Below are 21,544 nucleotides of genomic sequence, written 5' to 3'. Positions count from 1 at the left end.
CGCGGGCACGAACCCTCCAGGAGCGCGCGCCCCGCCAAGCCCCGCCCACTGTCTGGGCCAGCTGCTGGCTGGCGCTGGCTCCGGCGCTGCGTGTGTGTGTGTGTGTGAGGGAAAGAGCGCGTGAGGCAATACTTTCCCTTCCCTCTCTGTTTGCCTGGGAGAAAGCCAGCCCGTCTGCGCCGCCGCCGCCGCCGCGTCCTCCTACTAACCGCGGAATTTATAGAGCTGTTCCCGCTCCGCTGGTGTCCGCCTTTTCCCACCAGGCCGCCCACCCCCAGAATATAAACACAGGAATACGTCTTCCCCTCGCACCCACCATCCCTCCCTCCCTCCCTTCGCTCTTCCCAGGCCGCCCAACAACCGAATAGCTCCGCTGTCCGCGTCTGCCTGCCTGTCTGCCCTCCGCTTCCTTGTGCCGTATTTCGCCTCAGCGTCGCTTCACACGTTACGCGGGGATCGAAAAGCCCAGGTTGGGTTTCCCGCAGCAGGACGCGTGCAAAAATAAACTGGAGTGAGCCGCAGCGCCCTCTGGAGTGCACGCGTCTAGTGTCACATTCGGGCTTTAGGACTTCTCGAAAGCAACGCTAGTGAGGGGAAGTCAGCTGGAAACTGCGGTTTTCACGTTGTTTCTTACTAGTTATTTCCTTGGTTTTGTCTGATCCGTCGGCTCGTCTCCACTGCGGTTGTCGGGGATAGCTACCCCGGAGATTTTGGCGTCTGAGACAGGAAAGCCAAAGGCATTCCCCGCATAACAATTAACTCGAGGGCACTAGACTTCCCAAGTGGATTGTGTCTGTGACTCACATCTTTGTCTGTCTGCCTCCCGGGGCGACCACCCTTATCTCACGGTGAAACTGCCTGTGCTTGTTTGTCCTCAGCTTGCCTAGTCAAAACACTTCGCCCAGTTTTGCTTCTACGTGCCAGTAGGTTAAACAGTAATTGGGTGAAAGTTTGTCACTAATTCAACTTTTTTAAAGCTGAAAAAGTATATTGCCCAGCAACCAAAGTGTAAACATACAGTTGAAGACTCATGGGCACCAGCTGTTAGCTTTACCACTAAGCTTTTGTCACAAAGATTGGGGTGAAAAGGAAGGAGAAAATAAACGGCCGTGTAATAGCTTGCACATTGTGCAACACACATGTATGCACATGCACTGTTTTTTGTCAACAGGTGCCATCAAATGTATGGGCCACAATCCAGATACAGGTTCACGCAGCCCAATAAATTGCTAGGAAGACACATTCCCATCTCTAATGTAAACCACCCTGAGCTTCTTTTAATTAATGCAGCGTATCTATATGTATGGCAGGCCCTTGCTAAAGAAGTTTACCCCATCCAAGTTTTGGCAAAGGAAAGCAAAGGAAGAGGTAAAAGGATGAATTCAAGCAAATTTATTTACATTGGACATAATTTAACTTTAGCTGCTGCAAGAGCCAAAGGGTTAGGCAGCAGGGTGCAATGGGAAGCAAACTGCCCTGGATTTCCACATAGCTGCCCCCCAAACCTATTGGTTCATGTTGCCTGAAGTAGGTAAAACAAACGAGACTGTATATATTCTCCAATTCTTCTTAGTCTTATTCTGCCTTAAAATCTTGTTGCTCTTCCTTAACCCCCTAGTAACTTAACCATTACTAGCACAGTTACATAGGTAAGTGGTAGTATAATGCATACTTACCAAATTTATTCCGTTCCATTCACAGGTAGGAATTGGGATTGGGGGCAGCCTATCTAGTTAGTGTTATCTAGGAATGTCTGTATTATTGTGTTCACCTAACAGACAACAAACAGAAACATTTTTAAAATATTCCTTTATTTTAATTCAAATACATGCTGATTCTTAGATCGTAAAACAACAAAAAACACCTGGCCTAGAAGTTCTTTGGCTGAAGCAAGTCAAGCTCCCAGCTCTTTCCTGGCTGGCCTAACCAGGGGAACAAGACTGCTAGGGAGCCTCACGCTGTAGGTAAAGCCGGTTCTCTTCCTTGCCTGAGGATTTTCTCTTTTCTGGAAAATTATTATAAATCCATGCTTTCTCTGTTGGAGGGAGGGAGCATAAATGTAAAAAATTAGTTTGAGTATTTTCAGTTCTAATTAGGTATTTTTATTCTAGGGAATGGATGGGGAATGTAATAAAACATAGACAGTGCAAGCCTAATTACCTATTAGAAATAGAAGTTGGTCCTACTGAATTCAGTGAGGCTTAAAAAAAAAAAGGTAAAGGACCCCTGACAGTTAAGTCCAGTCGCAGAAGACTCTGGGGTTGTGGCGCTCTTCTCGCTTTACAGGCCAAGAGACCTGGCGTTTGTCTGCAGACAGTTTTTCCAGGTTATGTGGCCAGCGTGACTAAGCCGCTTCTGGCACAACAGAACACCAAAACCAGAGCAGCACACGGAAATGCCATTTACCTTCCCGCCGGAGCGGTACCTACTTATCTACTTGCACTGGTGTGCTTTCGAACTGCTAGGTTGCCAGGAGCAGAGACTGGGTAATGGGAGCTTACTCCGTTGCGGGGATTCGAACCGCCGACCTTCTGATCAGCAAGCCCAAGAGGCTCAGTGGTTCAGACCACACCACCACCCGTGTCTCAGTGAGGCTTACTCCCAGGTAAATGGGTTTAGGAATGCAGCTTCTCAGCAGTTCTGCCTTTGGAATAAGAAGGTTGGTTGGTGAAGCAAATAGAAGATGGAAGGTTTTTGGCTATTGATTTTTTGGTCTCTCCAATTATTTTCAATATCAGCACCAAATAAGTTTGAAACTTTGATCCCATAGTGATATAATAAGCTAATATTTTAATAAAATCACTATGGCCTGGAAAGCCAATGGAAACCGGGGAAGCCAGTCATTCTATTAAACTGATAGTGCCCTAAGGTTTGAAACAGATCAACACTGATCAAAAACTGAATTGTTAATAAGAGTATAAATATAATTTGGAGTGAGAAAGAAGAGCAGCTGCTGAAACTGAACACTAAAGTAAGTGTCGCTAGGGAAACCTATCCAGAAGCACTTGGAGTATTAGAGCTACTTACTTAAGATGATGTGGTGTTAAATGTGTATTCTTACTAGATTTATTTATTTTAAACTAATAATAATAATAATATTGCCCCAACCCCTGGGCTGTTTCCAGCAAATTAAAACATTAAGCACAGTAAAGCATCAAACATTAAAAAGCATCAAACATTAAAAACTTCTCTAAACAGGGCTGCCTTCAGATTTATTCTAAAAGTCAGATAGTTGTTCATTTTCTCTGCCTAGTTCCCTGCAGCCTCACTTCTCACAATGAGGGAACTGCCAGAAAGGTAGAGTTGGATCTCAGTGTCTGGGCTGAATGATAGGGTTTTATAACAATACAGTACGGTACACATAAAACCACACAGTAAAAACAGACATCAATTAACCATTGCAGAAAGATGTATTCTTAATTGCCTGCATAGGTCTGGTGGAACAGAAAAGTTTTCAGCAGGTGTTTAAAAGTTGAAATAAAAGGCACCTTGCAACCTTCAAATAATTCATGCTGTATTGTAAGGACTTGTTCTTAAGACTCATGGCCACAGGATTAGTTTAAACCACAAGACTGGGAGTAGTCAGGGGTTAAAATTGCCAGGCGCAGGGTGTTGAAAGCAGCACAAGGGATGGGGACAGCTTTTTAAATGCACATCCTTCATTTTCCCTGGTGGCTCTCCAGCAAAGCTTCAAAGATCAGAGCTTTCAGTTCTCATACAAGATGAAATAAACACACCAAGTTCCTTTAAAGAGCTTTCTATGTGGCACACAGAAAAAACTCCACAAGGCAATTTTAAAATCTCTTTATAGCTCACCTTTCACATCTTTCAATGTAGTTTCTGATAGGTGGTGTCTCTCTCACCCACACGTGAAAGGAGAAGTGAGACAACTGATCTGCATTTTTAATGCACAAGTGAAAATTGCTATTCCAAATTACTTCATGTTAAGAGAGAGGTGTTGACTAGTGTTGTACAAAAACTTAAAAATAACCTTCCTGTCAAACTGGTTAGCATACACACCAAACCTGTTTCTCAAACTGCTAAGATGTATACGGCACTTTGTCACACTGTTTTATGAATTAATTCAAATTCATCATTTCCATTTGTGAACATCTCTCATTATCTACCACTTACGAAGGATATGTGCTTCCTACATTATCTGAAAATCTAATTAACACACCAGGAGAGAAATGGAAAACATATTCACTACAATTCCTTGAGCTAAAGCTATGAATCAGAATAGATACCAACTGTCCAAATGTATAGATTCATATGGTTAGGAACCCTCGATATAAAAAATAATCAAACGCTAGCTCCCCATCACTAACATTAGGCTTTTCTGTGTTAGTGTGGTGGCCTGAGACCAAACCCAAAGAATTCCCCTTTTCATCTTCCCATTCCTTTAAGACATCAGCCCCAGCTAATTAGAATCCTTCCCTTCTGCCTGTCAGTAAGTGTTGAGCCATAACATGCTGTTTACTCCCAATAATAATAGAACACATGGGCAACAACCCCAGATTTGGGTGGGTGATCCTCATATCCTGGAGGTGAGCAGAGATTTGCATAATTAAGCTTGCTCTATCTTCTTTCACTCCATTTTACCTGAGAACAGTGCAGACTTTATGACTTTAGCATCAACCTACATTCCCCTCCTCCCACTTTGCTTAGCATTCAGTCTCACGAAGAATGCTGGAGAACTCAAAACGTTGCTCCCTATTTTGTGACATTTCCCATCTGATCCTAACATAGGTATTCTCCTATTATGGATTTTGAAACACTTATCTTGTGTTATCTCAAATAGGTCATGTATTATGTTACTCTACAGTCCCTAAAATCATCACTCTTCTGGCTAAGTTACCTTCTACAAAGTTCTGCTATAGACACTTAAGGACGTAGGAGTCTACCTTATACTCGGACAGGGCATGGAACTCAGTAGTTTGTTGACAACTGGAGCTTTGAACAAGAGTCACTCTCAGCTCTACTTGGAGATTTCAGGGATTGAACTTAGGACATTTTGCACATAGAGAATGTGCTTTGTAAAGGTAAAGGGACCCCTGACCATTAGGTCCAGTCGTGGCCGACTCTGGGGTTGCAGCGCTCATCTCGCTTTATTGGCCGAGGGAGCTGGCGTACAGCTTCCGGGTCATGTGGCCAGCATGACTAAGCCGCTTGTGGCGAACCAGAGCAGCGCACAGAAGCACCGTTTACCTTCCCGCCGGAGCGGTACTTATTTATCTACTTGCACTTTGACATGCTTTCGAACTGCTAGGTTGGCAGGAGCTGGGACTGAGCAACGGGATCTCACCGCGTTGCGGGGATTCGAACCACCGACCTTCTGATCGGCAAGTCCTAGGCTCTGTGTTTTAACCTACAGCGCCACATGCGTCCCCCTCATCTCTACTTGGAGATTTCAGGGATTGAACCTAGGACATTTTGCACGCAGAGCATGTGCTTTACAGCTGTGCTATTGCCCTTTTCCAAGGCTAGCTGTGGCTGGTTCAAGTGAATTATAGCAACTTTTATTAAAATAGTTAAAGCGGAATAATGATAATAATGTAATTTATTATTTCCACCCAGCCCATCTGGCTGGGTTTCCGCAGCCACTCTGGGCAGCTTCCAACAGAACATTAAAAACAGAATAAAACTTCAAACATTAAAAACTTCCCTAAAAGTCGGATAGTTGTTTATTTCCTTGACATCTGATGGGAGGGTGTTTCACAGGGTGGGTGCCACTACCGAGAAGGCCCTCTGCCTGGTTCCCTGTAACCTCGCAGTGAGGGAACCGCCAGAAGGCCTTTGGAGCTATATCTCAGTGTCCTGGTTGAATGATGGGGGTGGAGACGCTCCTTCAGGTATACTGGGCCGAGGAAGTGATAATACTACCTAAATATATTGGCACAGTAATGATCTCAAAATCTTACAGAGATTCTTGTGTCCATTGATAGTGCATTTAAGAGATTCTAGAAGCCCAATTGTAAAACACAACTGCTGACAGGCTAAATATTATTCTGATTGTACTGCAAACTTAGATCCTTGGGTGTTCATTTGATAATGAAGTTTTTTTCTATATTTCCAGTGCAAGACGCCTTAAGTTTGATATAAAATGTTAGTTTACACATACAGTAAAGGGAGATAAGTCTGCATTTGATCTATAATTAGCAGCATGGTTACCAAGAAACAGCATCACTTGTCTAGGGGCAGCAGGGAGGCATATGGTTATAACAACCACACAGAATATTAGTAATTCCCAAGAATAACAGTCTCTTGCAGCAATGGCAGCGACTGTCTCGAGTTGGTGGCTTGGGAATTTTTAAGTCCCCCTCCTGCTCATGACTTTTACAGCACTAAAAAGGAAATAACTCATTTAAATATGTGCAAACACCCATTGTCTTCCAACTAAGAAACTATTCTCTATACTGTATATTCATAGATAGGGAGAATGGATTTCATGTGAGATGGAATGAGCCTTACTACTTGATAAATAGATCCAATCACCTCTCATTTAGAAATTAAATTCCTTAATTTTAAAAAGTCATAACACATTTTAAAAGAAGTCAAAGGAAGTAAAAAAAACTAGAATACTTTCCAGGTTCTGTTTCCTCCTACTTCACGAATCCATTGAAAATTACAAATATCATTTCCTAAAATTGAATTTAAGCCACATAGACAAATAAAGAACAAAATCTGATCTAGAACCCACCAGAATTTAGCATTAGAAATGGCTCAGCCCTGGAAATGTGAAGGACCTCTACGCCATGTCCAGCGTATCTCCCCACTGCGCAATCACACCTAGGCTCCGTATGTCTAGGGCAAGATATATTCCAGATTTGGGTGAGGATACTGTGTTGATCGACATCTCCCACCCCACAACATGAGATTTGATATAACTTCCAAAATACCAATTAACGTAATGAACTGAAACATAGGAACTCTTGCACGAACTTCATCTCAGTACCTTTCACCACGGTGGAAGCGGAGGTTTTGTTACTCAGGTAGGCCGCAGAGAAGTCAGGAAAGCAGAATCCAGAAAGAGTGATACTGTATTAAGATGCACTGGAGTCTTGTGAGTAACATGACAAGGTTGCCTACTAGCTCTTTGGATAAGCCAGGGAACAAGTCTGTCCCACAATGTCTGCTCCATTAGGCAACAGGCTCCTTAAATCTGTCCATCACACAAGGTCACTATTATGCTTGATTTTGCAGGTAAAAGGAGAGACAGCCAATAGATAAAATCTTAGCAGCAAACGGTAGGCTTGGTGAAAACAGGCACATATGGACTTGTTTGGCTGTAATTCTAAAGTTAAAACAGGCATTTGGATGTTATTCTCTTTTTTTCAAACAGTGAAAACACAGCTCTGTTGAGAGCAAAGGAGGACATGCCTTTCTCTGGCACAAAGAAGTATGTAGGTGCTGCAGCTGGATTTGATACATGTCTGAATATGATCTTCCTTCATTCCTGAGATTCAGTGTTTCACTGTCAAGTGGGAAGCGCTCCTTAAACACAACACAAGATTGCCCTGAGTAATGTGTGAAGGGGGCCGGGAGCCATGGCAGCTCTACACCATACTTTTAAAGCACATCCTACACACATTTAAAGGATGTGACCTCCCCTAAAGAATCTTGGGAACTATAGTTTCCCTGCCAGAGCGCTACTATTACCAGCATATTTAAACTATGCTTTCAATGTATAGTATGGGACGCGGGTGGCGCTGTGGCCTAAACCACAGAGCCTAGGGCTTGCTGATCAGAAGGTTGGCGGTTCAAATCCCCATGACAGGGTGAGCTCCCGTTGCTCAGTCCCTGCTCCTGCCAACCTAGCAGTTCAAAAGCATGTCAAAGTGCAAGTAGATAAATAGGTACCGCTCCGGCGGTACTGCTCTGGTTCGCCAGAAGCAGCTTAGACATGCTGGCCACATGACCCAGAAGCTGTCTGCGAACAAATGCTGGCTCCCTTGGCCAGTTAATTCAAGATGAGCGCCGCAACCCCCGAGTCGTCCACGACTGGACTTAATGGTCAGGGGTCCCTTTACCTTTAAATGTATAGTATGGACCTGCCCCTAGTCTGCAACTCAGCATTTTCAATAGGGCTGTAAACAAAAAGTATGATGGAAGTACGTCTTATGATGCACATTTCTCTTAACTGCTAATTGGTATTACTACAACCTAAATTGTACCCTTCCCTGCAGAAGAGATGCCAGTTCATAGACTCCCATGATGAATTAAGATTTGAGGAGTTAATTGTCTGTGAAAACTAATTATGTGTTTACTGTCTAATGTTCAAGAGTTCTCCAGTGGTAATAAAGAGAAGTAAATAAAATTGCTAAATTAGAAGAATACTCAAGGAAAGGGTACAATGAGTGCAACACAGGATTTAAAGAAAAAGCCCTGGTGGTTTTTTTAATTTTGAAACTTAAAATGGAAAGTAAAAAAGTGTGCAGAAATACAAGAGATTACACAGTACAGTACAATATCTGCAAAATGAAGGAAGTACATAGTACAAGATGGAAGCACCCATTTAGTTCAATGTTTACACTAAAAGGCTACCTTCAGAAAAGCATGCTGCATTAGCTGTCCATGTCTGAATTCCCTGTTCAATATTTTAAGACAGCCTCTACACATTTAATGTATTTTTTTAAAAAAAACACAACAACAACTAAATACCATGGCACTTGTTTGGAAACATGAGAAACAAAACAAAACAAAACTTGATATTTGCTTTTAACATCCCTCAGTTCTTTGTGAAAAATTGACACTATAAGATGAAATAAGTAAGACACACATATACAAGGGGGTGGGAAGCACATTGTAACATCTGCAATTTTACTCCTTTTGTGCTTTGAAGAAAAGTCTTAGATGTGAGAATTTCACTCACCTACAGTTTGTGAGTCAGAAAATGTACCTCTTATATAAGTCATTCTGTACCATGCAGCTTATGAAGTGAAACCGCTGTTTGTGGCCTAATTTCAGATACATTAAGGAAGGACGAAATAAAATAAGATGGCACAAGCCAAGTTGTAAGTTAGCTCTATTAAGTTATAGAGGTCTCGTTCCCCCTTCAATAATGTAAAACTGAAAGACTACTCATCAGATCTAAAACAGCACAATTAAATGTTTTTAGATGTACCCTGTAACTGACATGAGCTTAACAAGGGAAAGTACCAAAGTGGTTGAATTCCTCCTCTTCAACATGTCAGTGTTTGAAAAGCACAATGAAGATAATGCATACTAGTCAAAGAGGCAATTTTTGCCTTAATGCACAAATGTACCATAGATTAAGTTCACAATGGCAGAGAGAAAAAATTCACAGAAGGCTAACTAGAATGTGCTTGGTTCTGGACAACTATTAAGTTAAGTCCACATTTCTACATTATCTAGAACACTTTGAAAATCCCTTCTCAAGCATTTAAAAATCAAGCAAAATACACAAGTGACATCTCCAGCCAGCAGTTCCTCGACTTTTAAGATAAAGCATGCAACTTTTTCTTGGTACGTCATTATATTAATTATATACAGACCTTTAGAACACCCATCTTCACTGACCTAGCTGGTTTGAATTTTTATTTAGACTTTTGCATACATCTTAGAGCAGTAAGTATAGGACCATGAGAGGAGCCACACTTCCCTAATCACATTAATAGAGGGATCCTTTTGTAGTGGTATAGTGTAATGGTTTTTCAAACTGTACAGCTGCTGTATGAGCCCATTAGCCTTTTAAATCAATAGTGAAAATAAATTCTGGTCTACCTTAACAGAAGCTACAAAATTATAAAGCTGGCTGCATGAGGTTGTATTTGTTAACATTAGCTGCCTATTTCTGCTAAATACTTATTTCTTTTTTTAAAAAAAAAAACTCTACTGGTTCATTTTAATTCAAACTGATACCATACATTTTATTAGCCCTTTTGAAAAGGACAGACTCAAGAAGGCACTCATTTACATAGCAAGGATGTATACCAAAGAACTTTGATTAAACGAATGACAAGTAATTTTGGAGTCAAATCTACTGCATGGTGCTTGAAAGAAAAGTCCTATTTAGAGACAGCCATGGTCTCCGTTGTCAAGAAAGCATCTATTCTCCATGGCTCTGTCAAGCCTAAAGTAAATGCTGTGCCACTTCCAAGTCTAAAAAAAATAGCAAGGCATTACAGTGGTACCTTGGTTTACAAATGATTCGGTTTACAAACTCCGCAAAGCTGGAAATAGTTTCCTGGTTTGAGAACTTTACCTCATTCTAAGAACAGAATCCAAACGGTGGAAGGGCACCGGCAGCAGGAGGCCTCATTAGGGAAAGTGTGTCTCAGTTTAAGAACGGTTTCAGTTTAAGAACCGACTTCCAGAACAGATTGAGTTCATAAACCGAGGTACCGCTGTATCCTGGAGACTGCAAATATTACACCACAATCCTATGCATGGCTTGCTCAGAAGTAAATCCCACCAAATCCAATGACGCCTACTCAAAGTGCACCCAGGATTGCAATGCTAAAATTGTAACATGAAAGATGAAACTTTACGTCCAGTTCACACTGAATGTGGAATATACATGGAATGGAAGTGGGCTGTGGCAGTACATGTAAATTCTCCTGCTGCTCTTCATTTGTTTTCAGTCTAACACATTACCATCACCAATGCGAGTAAGCTTCTTAGCCAGGTCTGAGAACTCAGGTTTATCAAGGGTTCTTCAAATGAATTAGGGAGCATACTCGTTTTACTCTGGGTTGGCAACAGACACATGTAAAACTGAAGACAGCTGGACTTGATGTGTTAATTTCACTTAATGCAAGCAGGTGCTCTTTAATTAGACCACTTTGAACCCAGAGCTGCATTACATTTCAAGTGGAATAGGTGGCAACACCCTCTATTTCACATTAGGCAGCCTGTAGGAAAATGGTTGCCTTGATGTTTCAAGTTCAACTTTGGCAAAATCTGTTTTAGTGTTTTAGATTTCCTTATAGTCAAATAAAAAGCATCCAGCTTATATAGCAGGTTAATGAAAAGTTCTTATTTGATAGCAAATGACAAAGGTAAATGCATTTTATTAATTGCATCCCAACTGCAAACTGTTCATCCATGCAGAAAAATGTGTCAGCGACAAATGGCACAGTTCAGAAGTGGGAGCTCAGACACATTCCTCAGCAGACATCAGAAGGGGATTGATATATTCAAAGCCTTCAAATTCAGACTGGTCAATCTTCTTCACAATATCACTGAAAATAAAAAGAGCATTTATATTCTCAAAAAACAATACAATGCAATTTGTACTGAGAAAAAAACCCAGAGAGCTACTGTATTCAGTACTGGCTCTACTGAAACATCAGATTCATCAGGCTACTTTCTCAACTGTCCATCAGCAACTATTCCATCAAGCTAGTACAGAAGGACAAAGGTTGCTGAAAAAGTAGTAACTTTTAGCCCTTTCCCTCTGAATCTTTCTATTCAAGCTGGTCTATAAGACCTCTGTAACTAAGAACCAGTGCAGAAGATTCCTTTTCCCCCTTCTCTTTCTGAGTCCCATCTTGTGTAGAGTCTTTTAGATTGTAAGCCTAAGGGCAGGAACTGTCTTTTCATACATGTCTGTAAGCTGCTCAGGGAGGCCCCCCCACTTTTAACTTAAAACTGAGGTGCTAAAAACAAATAAGGGAGCCCAAAGAAATGTGCTCTTGTCAGGGTTCTGATGCACTGAACAAAAAGTACACACAGGAATTCTTTTAGTCACTTCTCCTATCACTAAATTATAATTCAAGTAGAAACTATTATATTTGTTTATTGTTGTTGTATATAAACAAACAAACAAACAAACAATATTTTTTTATACCAAACATCATCCAAGGATGACAGGGCAGTTGAGTTTTTAAATAAAAATACAAACAAACAAAACAATACCACCACAACTTCCAGCTTAAATGGCCGTAGACTAATTAGTCAAAGGCCTGGGGAAGAGGAATGTTTTCGCTTGGCATCTAAATACCGTATTTTTTGCTCTGTAAGATGCACCTTTTCCCTCCTAAAAAATAAGGGGAAATGTGTGCGCGTCTTATGGAGCGAATGCAGGCTGCACAGCTATCCCAGAAGCCAGAACGGCGAGAGGGATCGCTGCGCAGCGTTCCCTCTCGCTGTTCTAGCTTCAGGGATAGCTGCGCGAAGCCTCTTCAGGGCAGCAGGGAGCCTTCATCTTCTGGGATTCAGAATATTTTTTTTTACTTGTTTTCCTCCACCAAAAACTAGGTGTGTCTTATGGTCTGGTGTGTCTTATAGAGCGAAAAATATGGCATGCGAAATGAAGCTGCCAGGCGAGCCACCCTGGGGAGAGCCCCATTGTTGATATAGTTGGCGCAAGAGCTGGTTTGCGGGGTGGTGCAAAGTGAGGAGAGTTGGGCTCAGGCAGCCGCTTCCTGTAATATAACGGTGATAGCAGCAGCCAGGTAAGCAGCACCCATGGACTGGGGGAATGAGAGGGGAAGACAAAGAGAGGAGGACAATTAGGCCTGGCAGAATAGCCAAGCACATGGAGCAGCAGTGCAGGAGCTGCCCACCAAGGGTGCAATATTGCTGGCTGCTTCACTATTGTGTTCTGTGTAGGCAACACCCTGATGAAACAGCACCCAACAGGACTGAACCCTTCCACTCTCTGCAGTGTGGCAGGAGGAGGGGGGGGGCCTAAGGAGATATATTGTCTTCCTTCCTCAGCCCTCCTCCTGACTACCTTGGGTTTAAAAAACCCTAATTAACACTAGCCCTGCCCTCCGAGTTGATTCAGAGTTCCTGGACGGAGTTAGATTGGAGGAGCATGCACAGGCCCAGAAATTAATAAATTATGCTATTCATTTATAAATTTCTTTCTTTCTTTCTTTCTTTCTTTCTTTCTTTCTTTCTTTCTTTCTTTCTTTCTTTCTTTGGTGCTTAGAATTCCTGAGCAATACCGGGTAATTTCCACCACTTCTTATTATAAGCAAGTATTTGCTCTCCAAAGTTAGAAATATATCTACGCTTGTCCTCATATAACCCTAATAAATGATGATGATGATGATGATAATAATAATAATAATTTTATTTATACACCACCCATCTGGCTGGGTTTCCCCAGTCATACATAGATGCTTTGCATGCAGATGGCTTCAGGGTCAATTCATGTCAACACTACTTATGATCAGGTAACAGGTGATATGATATATCTCTACTGGAGACCCTGGAAAGTAGGTGCCAGGCAATACTGGGCAAGACAGAGACTAAGTCTGGTTTTGGTATAAAGTGGCTTCCTGTGCTGAACTATCTGAAGTTACAAAATCCTGGATTGGCCCCAATTATATTTTTCAAAATCTCAGAAACCATGTAAGTTACAATTCATTGTGCAATTTACCAGTTGCCATTTTGTTCACCCCAATGGGGTAGTCATTTTTGGTCACATGGGAATATGAGCAGCTCTGCTGGATCAGACTAAGCATCTATCCAATTCAGTATTCTGCTTCCAGCAATGGCCAATCATCCAGGATACCTACAAGCAAGGCAGAATGTGGATAGCCTTCTTTGTTTGTCTCTACTTCTGGAAACTGTTAGAGGTTCTGAAGTTCCATCACGGCAAATACTACCACAATAAGAGCTGTTAGAATTACAGGGGAGCGTTTTGTTCAGTTTAGTAGCTTAATGCTTTACTTACTCATCATCAGGGGTGAGTTGAACAGGCTCATTCGTGAACTGGGAGTCAAAGTTGTCCAGACCAAATTCTCCACATATGTTTGGTTTAAAGGGAGGAACCACTTGCTTTTGTTCCATCTAGGAATAAATTCACATAGCATTTAAGTGTTGCTGCTGGATAATTACATAGAGTGCATTAAGGATAATTCACATTTCTCTTAGGAGGACAAACTATGAGTTATAGTGTTTGTAAGCTTTTATTCCACACAACGATCCTATTGCTTTGGGGGCAAGTATTGCAAAGTATAATGGGGAGAACACTTTTGGCCCCCTTGTGGTTATGCTACAGCATGGGTAGGCAAACTAAGGCCCAGGGGCCGGATTTGGCCCAATCGCCTTCTAAATCTGGCCCATAGACGGTCCGGGAATCAGCGTGTTTTTACATGAGTAGAATGCGTGCTTTTATTTAAAATGCATCTCTGGGTTATTTGTGGGGCATAGGAATTCATTCATTTTTTATTTACTTTTTCAAAATATAGTCCGGCCCCCCACAAGGTCTGAGGGACAGTGGACCGGCCCCCTGCTGAAAAAGTTTGCTGACCCCTGTGCTACAGGGTGCCACGGGGCACTATTTTATTCCCCAATGCCAATAAATATCTACATGGAGCCACAGGGAACTGTTATCAGGAGTTTGGGGCCAAGGTGCCACTAGTACACTGTTGACACTCACCTCTATTTCTCCATTACCTTGGAATCAGAGTAACACCTGGACTAGTGCCAGTTTGGCAAGTCTGCAGGCAAGTGGTTCCCATGTCAGAGAACAACACCTGGATGGGGTTGTATTCCCTAAGAAGGAGCAGGTTACACAGTCCAGGGTGCTTCTATACCTAGCTCTGTCACTGGAAGCCCAGACTGCCTCAGTACCTAGAAGCCCCTTTTACCAGCTGTGCCTGATACAACAGCTACAACCATTCTTGGACCAGCTTAACTTGACCACAGTAGTTCAGGCACTGGTGACGTCAAGATAAAACTACTGCAGTGCACTCTATCTGGGGCTTCCCTTGCTCTTGATCTGAAAACTGCAGCTAGCACAGAATACTGCAGCATGGTTGCTGACAGAAGCGAGACCCTGCCAACTTATAAACACGTCTGCTTAGAGATTTTCATTTGTTATAGGATCAGGTTCAAGGTACTGTTCCTGGTATATAAAGTCCTTAACAAGCCTGGGACCAGTTTATCTGCAGGATGGCCTTACCCAATGTGTGCCCACTCAACTGCTTCGATCTGCCGAAGGTGACACTGTTAACAAGTGCCACACAACAATCATCCCGTACTTCTAAGAAATTTTTGTGTGGCATCACCTTCACTTTGGTAGTAGGTGTGATCAAACAGACGTCTTTGCTATATTCTTTTCAGCATCTGCTTAAATTATTTTTGTTTAGGCAAATCTATCCAGACATATACATGCTGACATGTTTTAATCTCTTTTTAGTTTACTCCTTTTTTAATTGTTTTTAATTACTTGTTTTTTTTTATTAACATTTTAATGTTTATCGTAAACTACCTAGAGATTTTGTTACAACCAAGCAGTATTTAAGTTTTGTTAAATCTTTAAAACCCCTTGCTCTAAACATAATCACCAAACTTCTGAAAACATGCTGAGTAGTAGCATGGTAAAAGGTAACTGAGCTCCTGAAGTCCTAAAATGACTACTGCACTGCATAGTCCATGCTCACTTTCAGTACTTGAAAGGACATTGCTCATGCCCCAAAAAGATTATCTGCTTATAATATAAAATATATGGGGAAAACTCAATGTTTTTTTGGCAACTTTTCACTGACAATGGCAGAGGCTCTCTCATCCAAGCAAGATTTCAGATATTCACTGTGCATAGAACTATTTAAAAGCAGTATTTATACTGTCCACTTACCAGGTCCCAATCAACATTACGAAAAAACGGATGTCCCTGAATGTCTGCAAACCCTGTTTGAGGATGACAACCTAGCCGTTCTTTTGGATCCTAGGTAAAGAAAACATGTAACATGAAGGTCAAATTAAGCTTAATAAGACTATTGTAACTGGGCCAGTAAACATGCATAGATTGTAAATATAAATGAGTTTCAGTACACAACTTGTTAAAGTGCTCATATTACATTCCTTCCCAAATATGTATTTTGATAATTTTATACTAAATTTCTCTTGCCAGTTTTAAACCTGTAACATGTATATTTAAGAACCAAAGTTCAACACAAATATGGCACGAGCTCTTACCTTGTTAAGAAAGCTTTTTAGAACACTTGCTGCCTTCACAGAAAGGGATCGTGGGATACGGATTTGCTTCTCTAGAATAACTAGAAGAAATAATTAATAACATTTTAATTTCATGAATTTTCTGTTATAAAATTCTAAAGGTGTGTTTTGGAACTGAGGTACAACAGAAAACTCAATCTGTATAAGAGGTTGAACTAAATTAAAGGCTGTTTTTAATGCTAAATAGTAGTATTCTTTTGGACCATGGGATATTAATTTCACCTCTTTTGTGCTTTAAATACATAGAATAATTTTAAAAGACATGTAGGTTTCCTTTTCTGGTATAGGAACTTGACTGTATACTCCTTTATTTTAAAAGTTAAGATCTAGCCACAGAAGTAAACTTTCAGGTCTCTAAAGGCAATGGAAAATCAGCCCAATACCCTGCTGCCCTTTAGCTAATTTTGCACTATGTTTGTTCAGAAAGCACAAATCTACTTGGGAATCAGGCATTCATCAGGAGATAAACTTTGCCTCATTGTACATTTCACCATTTAATTTCAATCATACTTGCTCCTCATTGAAATGCATCATCCATGATCCACAGAATCAACTGCTTGAACAAACTAAAAATTGTGCTTTTGAATTACTTACCTTGGAAAAGATAGTCTTCTGTATTTTGATCAGGATTATCAGAGCTTCCAACAATATCAAATGGTGATCTGCCTGCCATCATTTCAAACATCAGGACACCTAAAGCCCACCAGTCCACACTAAATCCTGTGATTTAAAACAAGGCAGAACACTAGTTTAAAAGGATTTGGTATAATCAGCATGTTTATCTGGCAAAGCCTTTAAAGATGTGGTGGAAAGTAATAGATATAGCAGGAAGAAGAGCAGCGGTGAGACTACACAATTGAGGATTTCAAGGTAAATCTAGGTGGATAAGAAATTCCAGGCTTTCAATGACATCCTTATGATCGCCATGGCCTAGTTCTCCCAAAGAGGTAGTAAGCCAGTTCCCCACGTGGTTGCAGGTGGGCTCCACAGCTTGGGATGGCACCTCCCATCGGCTCAGGCAGGCAGGGTCTAATCTACTGACCAATTCATCTGGCGGGAGGGCAATCCCACTGATCAAACTGGCCTACCTCTTGCTGTGGCCAATCTGGTCTAGCCGAGCTCCATAAGAACCTAGCCTGCTTCATCTTTCTTTTTAAAAACCTCACACTTTCCCCCTTTTTCTTGCTTATTATCTTTTCTCTGAACCCCACTGTACTCCTTCTGCTTCCTTGCTTTCTTGCCAGACCTCTGGCCCCCCACATCCTCTGCACAGGGCGGGCTGCAGGATGAGCAGTGCTGTGAGGGAGCTCGAACATGGTTCCCACATTCTAAGAAATCAAACTGATGAAGCAGAACTGGTCACTGTCAATTTATTTTGCATTCGGATCAAGTGCTAGGTTTAACTGCACAAACATTTTGAGTACAAGAGGGGTTCAGTGCCAGGGGGAAACTGTGGTGGACATTTGGTTTGTGTGGTAACTACTCATGCTCTCCAGGTTTGGTATTTATACATGTAATATTTACCATAATCTTCTCCGCGCAAGATCTCAGGAGCAATGTAGTTAGGAGTGCCACAGAATGTGCTTGTTGTGTCTCCAGGCCTTAATCCTTCCTTTTAAAACGGAAACAAAGGGGAATGAAAATCATACGCAAATATTTATTCTGCTTCCCATCGGAATAGCAAGTCAGTTGTTTTAACTGCACAACACCTAATTTAACAGGCAAGAGCAAACATACGAGCTCTTTTTCATACATGCGCCACACTTTCAGAATAAAAATTCTAACTGATAATAAATACATTGGAAAACAAAAAGAAACAACTCCTAGCTTGATCTATAGCATAGATCACAACTACTTTATAATATGACTGTGACACATCCAGAAAGTATAAAACAATGCAGCTACATAAGAACAGGAATCAGTCCCAAAATATAATTATAAACAAGCCTTTTGCAGGATAGTCTTATTTATATTAGATCTAATTTGAGACAAAGAAGTCTCTCTTCTGATCTTTCATATTTGTCAAAATTGAAAATCCCTGTTCACAATAATATGTCATGGAGAACTGTAGAATAGTGAATGCTCTTGAAGAAGAGTTGTTTCTGGTTCTATATCCAAAAAGAGTCCAGTGGCATACTCCTGTATTTCATTACACTACACTGAAAAGCTTAAACATTTCTTTGATTGTTCTTGAATCTTCCTGCCACACTTGCCATCCTCTCCTGCCAAACCAGTGTGGAGCGCCACACCCTTTGAGAACCACTGCACTAGATCAAGATAAAAGTAGCGCTCTTTCTAAAAACTGAAGATGTTCTGGGCTGCTAGCTAAAGTCCATGGAAAATCATTTTACTGAATTTGCAAAAAATCTAGTTAGCACAATTCCAAACTACTTGAGGCTCCCACTGGTGGCCAGAGGTGGCAGCATTTTTTAACAATCTACTCAAATTCCCCTGAAAATCTGCATTGGAGGCCTATGAGACCACCCCTGAACAGTGTGTGGGAAGTCATGTTTGGGACTGCAGGGGATAGAGGAACATAGCAATTAATGGAGCTTGTGTACTTATGGGAGGACAACATGGCAGCCCAACCTAGTACCATAGACTTATTGCTGCTTTTATACAACTTGAAAAAAGGAGTCAAGAGAAACCATGACAGCTGCAGTCCATTGATATTCCTCTTCTCTCCAGTTATTTGGTAATTTGATTGCATCATTGTACATATTTTAATGAAGCCAACCTAATCAAAAACTACAGCACATTCTAGGGAGGAAAATCATGTTAGGAAAATCAAGACTTCAAAATGTTTGGAGATTTTGCCTCTTACCTTGCACATGCCATAGTCAGTCAGTTTGATATGCCCCTCAGAATCTAGCAACACATTATCGAGTTTCAAATCCCTATAAATTATTCCTCGTTCATGAAGGTAGTTTAATGCTAAACTGATTTCTGCCGAGTAAAACCTAAAATGAAATTGAAGTGCCTTATTTTATTCTTAAGCTTCCATAGCTAGATCCAACAACACCAGCAGTGTATATCAAACGTTATGAAACTGGGTGTCCCTTCTAAGCTTATTAGTCATCTCAGGCCTCCCTGAAATCTATAAGTTAGAGTGTTACATCCTCTGTGGAGGAGCTATTTCTACCTTTCATCATTAGGCATTCGAGTTTTAGGTCTTTGAGAAAGCTGGAATATATTAAGTATAATTAGTGGTGACCTGACCCTTCCACCCTTCAGTTGAACCCCAGTAATTCCAAGCACTGATGCATATGAACACAACTAGCCTTTTTGTGTCTTCTTTCTGCTGAGTGGCAAAAAAAGGTTAAATGTCTAAAAATCAGTCTCTTGGCAGTTTTAAAAGGCTTTTTGAAGTAGGAGCCAATTATGTCTGCCAGAAGAGATCAAACTATGGTACCTGAGAAATTCAAGAACAACATCTCTGAAAGAGAAGATAAGAACCACCAAATGCAACTCTTTCATTTCAATAATTAGGATGACCAAAACAATAATTAAAATTGGGAGGCAAAAGGAGATGTTCCATGTAATTAGACACCTTTGGGTTTTTCCTCAATCCATAACAATGTGCAAAAGTCATGAAAGGAACACATACCTTGCATGCTCTTCCGGCAATTTCCTTTGGCGCTGCATATGAAACATGAGGTCCCCTCCATTTACGTACTCTATAACAAAAAATAGCCTGGAACACAGAAGTAAATTCTATAATGGCTTGATTCTTATATACTTTTATTATTATGGTTCACCTTGTCACCTGCACAAACTTAACAACTGAAGTGCTTTCAGAGCGTTCCCCCTCTCCTCTTTGGTTAGTCCATCTCAAACATCAATAAAACATGCCTATTTATTCTCCCTTTGCAGGTATTTTCAACATGAACACAGCCCTACACCACCCTTCCTCTGCAGATCAATGGGCAGTTTACACTATAAATCTTATAACATACATCTTATAATCTTATTCCTGATAGGTGTTGGGAGTACAGCTCCGCTCAATGCTTCAGGACTTGTGTTTTGATTTTCCTTGTACTCCCTTTTTGTCAAACTCTACCCTTCCTCAAAAAGGTTTGGCTGAGGATATATTCTCTAGTGTTTTACCATGGTAAGTAAACAGGCATGTATATTGAAGTATGTGACACAGCAGCACCTAGGTCACTATGAGAAAATGATTCAAGGCTTATTTATCACCTTCCTCCTCCTTTTCCTATTTTACAACCTTGCACTACCAACTTCTTTAATAAATATATCACACCATGTGTGTCTCTTGTATGCAGCTTTGTTTTCAAGTCATTTGATCAACTAAAGCAGGCATCCCCAAACTCGGCCCTCCAGCTGTTTTGGGACTACAACTCCCATCATCCCTAGCTAACAGGACCAGTGGTCAGGGATGATGGGAACTGTAGTTCCAAAACAGCTGGAGGGCCGAGTTTGGGGATGCCTGAACTGAAGTATTATATTCACTTCACCACTCCTCAAAGAATTTTTCTATGCTTAAGCAATTTCTTTATTATAGTAATCCATTTTACTTAGGTTTTGAACACTCAATGAAAAAGCAAACAATTGTTTTGGCACATTCTGGCTTTTCTTCTTATCTGTACTGTGTTCAAACTTTAACGCAGACTATGATCTCTCTGCACGTGTGGTTCCCATCCTTCCACCTACTCCCAATTAGAAACCAGCTCTTCTGCATGCTGTTTTTACATTTCATTCTACTATCCTTTATTCTACAGATGGCATCATTGTTCAACAACTCTCTTCTGAAAAACATTTTTGCAGCTCAAGATTTCCTTACAGCCGTCTTCTCTGATCATAAGGAACCTATCGTTCAAGTCTTTTTTGATGAAACTGCATAAGTGTTAGTGCTGTATGTTGCTAATTATATCTTAGTGTTGGGGGAAAATAATGGCTTATTAAAAAAAAGGATCAAGTGAAAGAACCTGCAAAAATCATATTACACAATTACCTGCTTTCTGTCTGGAAACAAGAGTGAAGGCCAACAAGAAAAGGATGATTTGAAGCCTGCTCAAAGACATGTTTCTCTGTCTGAACCCAATCAATATCCTATTATAAAAACACACAGAACAGTTGCTTTTGTAATACTTTTGGCTAATATTAATTAACTTGCAACAGATAAGCAGAAATATGATTTATTGGCTCTTGTAGGCAGACAATGATAATAAGATTCTTAATTATCCTGAAAAAAGTCATACCCATTTCTAAAGTCAAATATTCTGCTCCCATATTCAGCAATTTGTAGGATGCAATTGAATTTTGTTTCCAAAATTATACAACAATGCAATTTCAAAACAGGCTTAAACTCCCCATGGTCTTTAAGTAGCTTATGGTGATATCTTCCTTTAAATGCATTTATACCATCAATGTCTTTAAGCACAAATAGTTATTTGAGGTTTGCCAATACATATGTGTATTAAAAGTCTGAGAAATAGTTTAAGAAAACTATCATGTCATAATGCAGAGAGACTAACCTTGAGTACCCAAGATTGTTTTTATACATAAACAGAAAGGGCTCTTCCTGAAAGGAGATTTGGTCCAACATTTCCATATCTTTTAAACTGCTGACAGAGTTTTAATTAGT

General features: G+C 40.8%; 2 protein-coding genes across 2 annotated transcripts in view; both read right to left on the bottom strand.

Annotated features, from left to right (window-relative positions):
* GPR160 (G protein-coupled receptor 160) overlaps nt 1-21,544 on the bottom strand; it is a 333,442-nt gene that overhangs the window by 203,294 nt on the left and 108,604 nt on the right. The window lies entirely within an intron of this gene.
* Nucleotides 9,843-21,544, bottom strand: part of PRKCI (protein kinase C iota) — a 29,890-nt gene continuing 18,188 nt past the window's right edge. Inside the window, exons 10-18 of the mRNA XM_079977951.1 lie at nt 20,912-21,009; nt 19,547-19,633; nt 18,764-18,899; nt 17,464-17,551; nt 16,534-16,659; nt 15,901-15,980; nt 15,560-15,649; nt 13,652-13,767; nt 9,843-11,204 (exon numbers count right to left, since the gene is read on the bottom strand). Of these exons, the coding sequence (XP_079834077.1) occupies nt 11,117-11,204; nt 13,652-13,767; nt 15,560-15,649; nt 15,901-15,980; nt 16,534-16,659; nt 17,464-17,551; nt 18,764-18,899; nt 19,547-19,633; nt 20,912-21,009 (909 nt within the window). The 3' untranslated portion in view covers nt 9,843-11,116. The remainder of the gene's footprint in view (nt 11,205-13,651; nt 13,768-15,559; nt 15,650-15,900; nt 15,981-16,533; nt 16,660-17,463; nt 17,552-18,763; nt 18,900-19,546; nt 19,634-20,911; nt 21,010-21,544) is intronic.

Source organism: Podarcis cretensis, assembly GCF_951804945.1.
Source record: "Podarcis cretensis genome assembly, chromosome: 5".
Taxonomy (NCBI): Eukaryota; Metazoa; Chordata; class Lepidosauria; order Squamata; family Lacertidae; genus Podarcis; species Podarcis cretensis.
The sequence above is the reverse complement of the archived record's forward strand: the minus strand, read 5'-3'. Positions and strand labels throughout refer to the sequence as shown.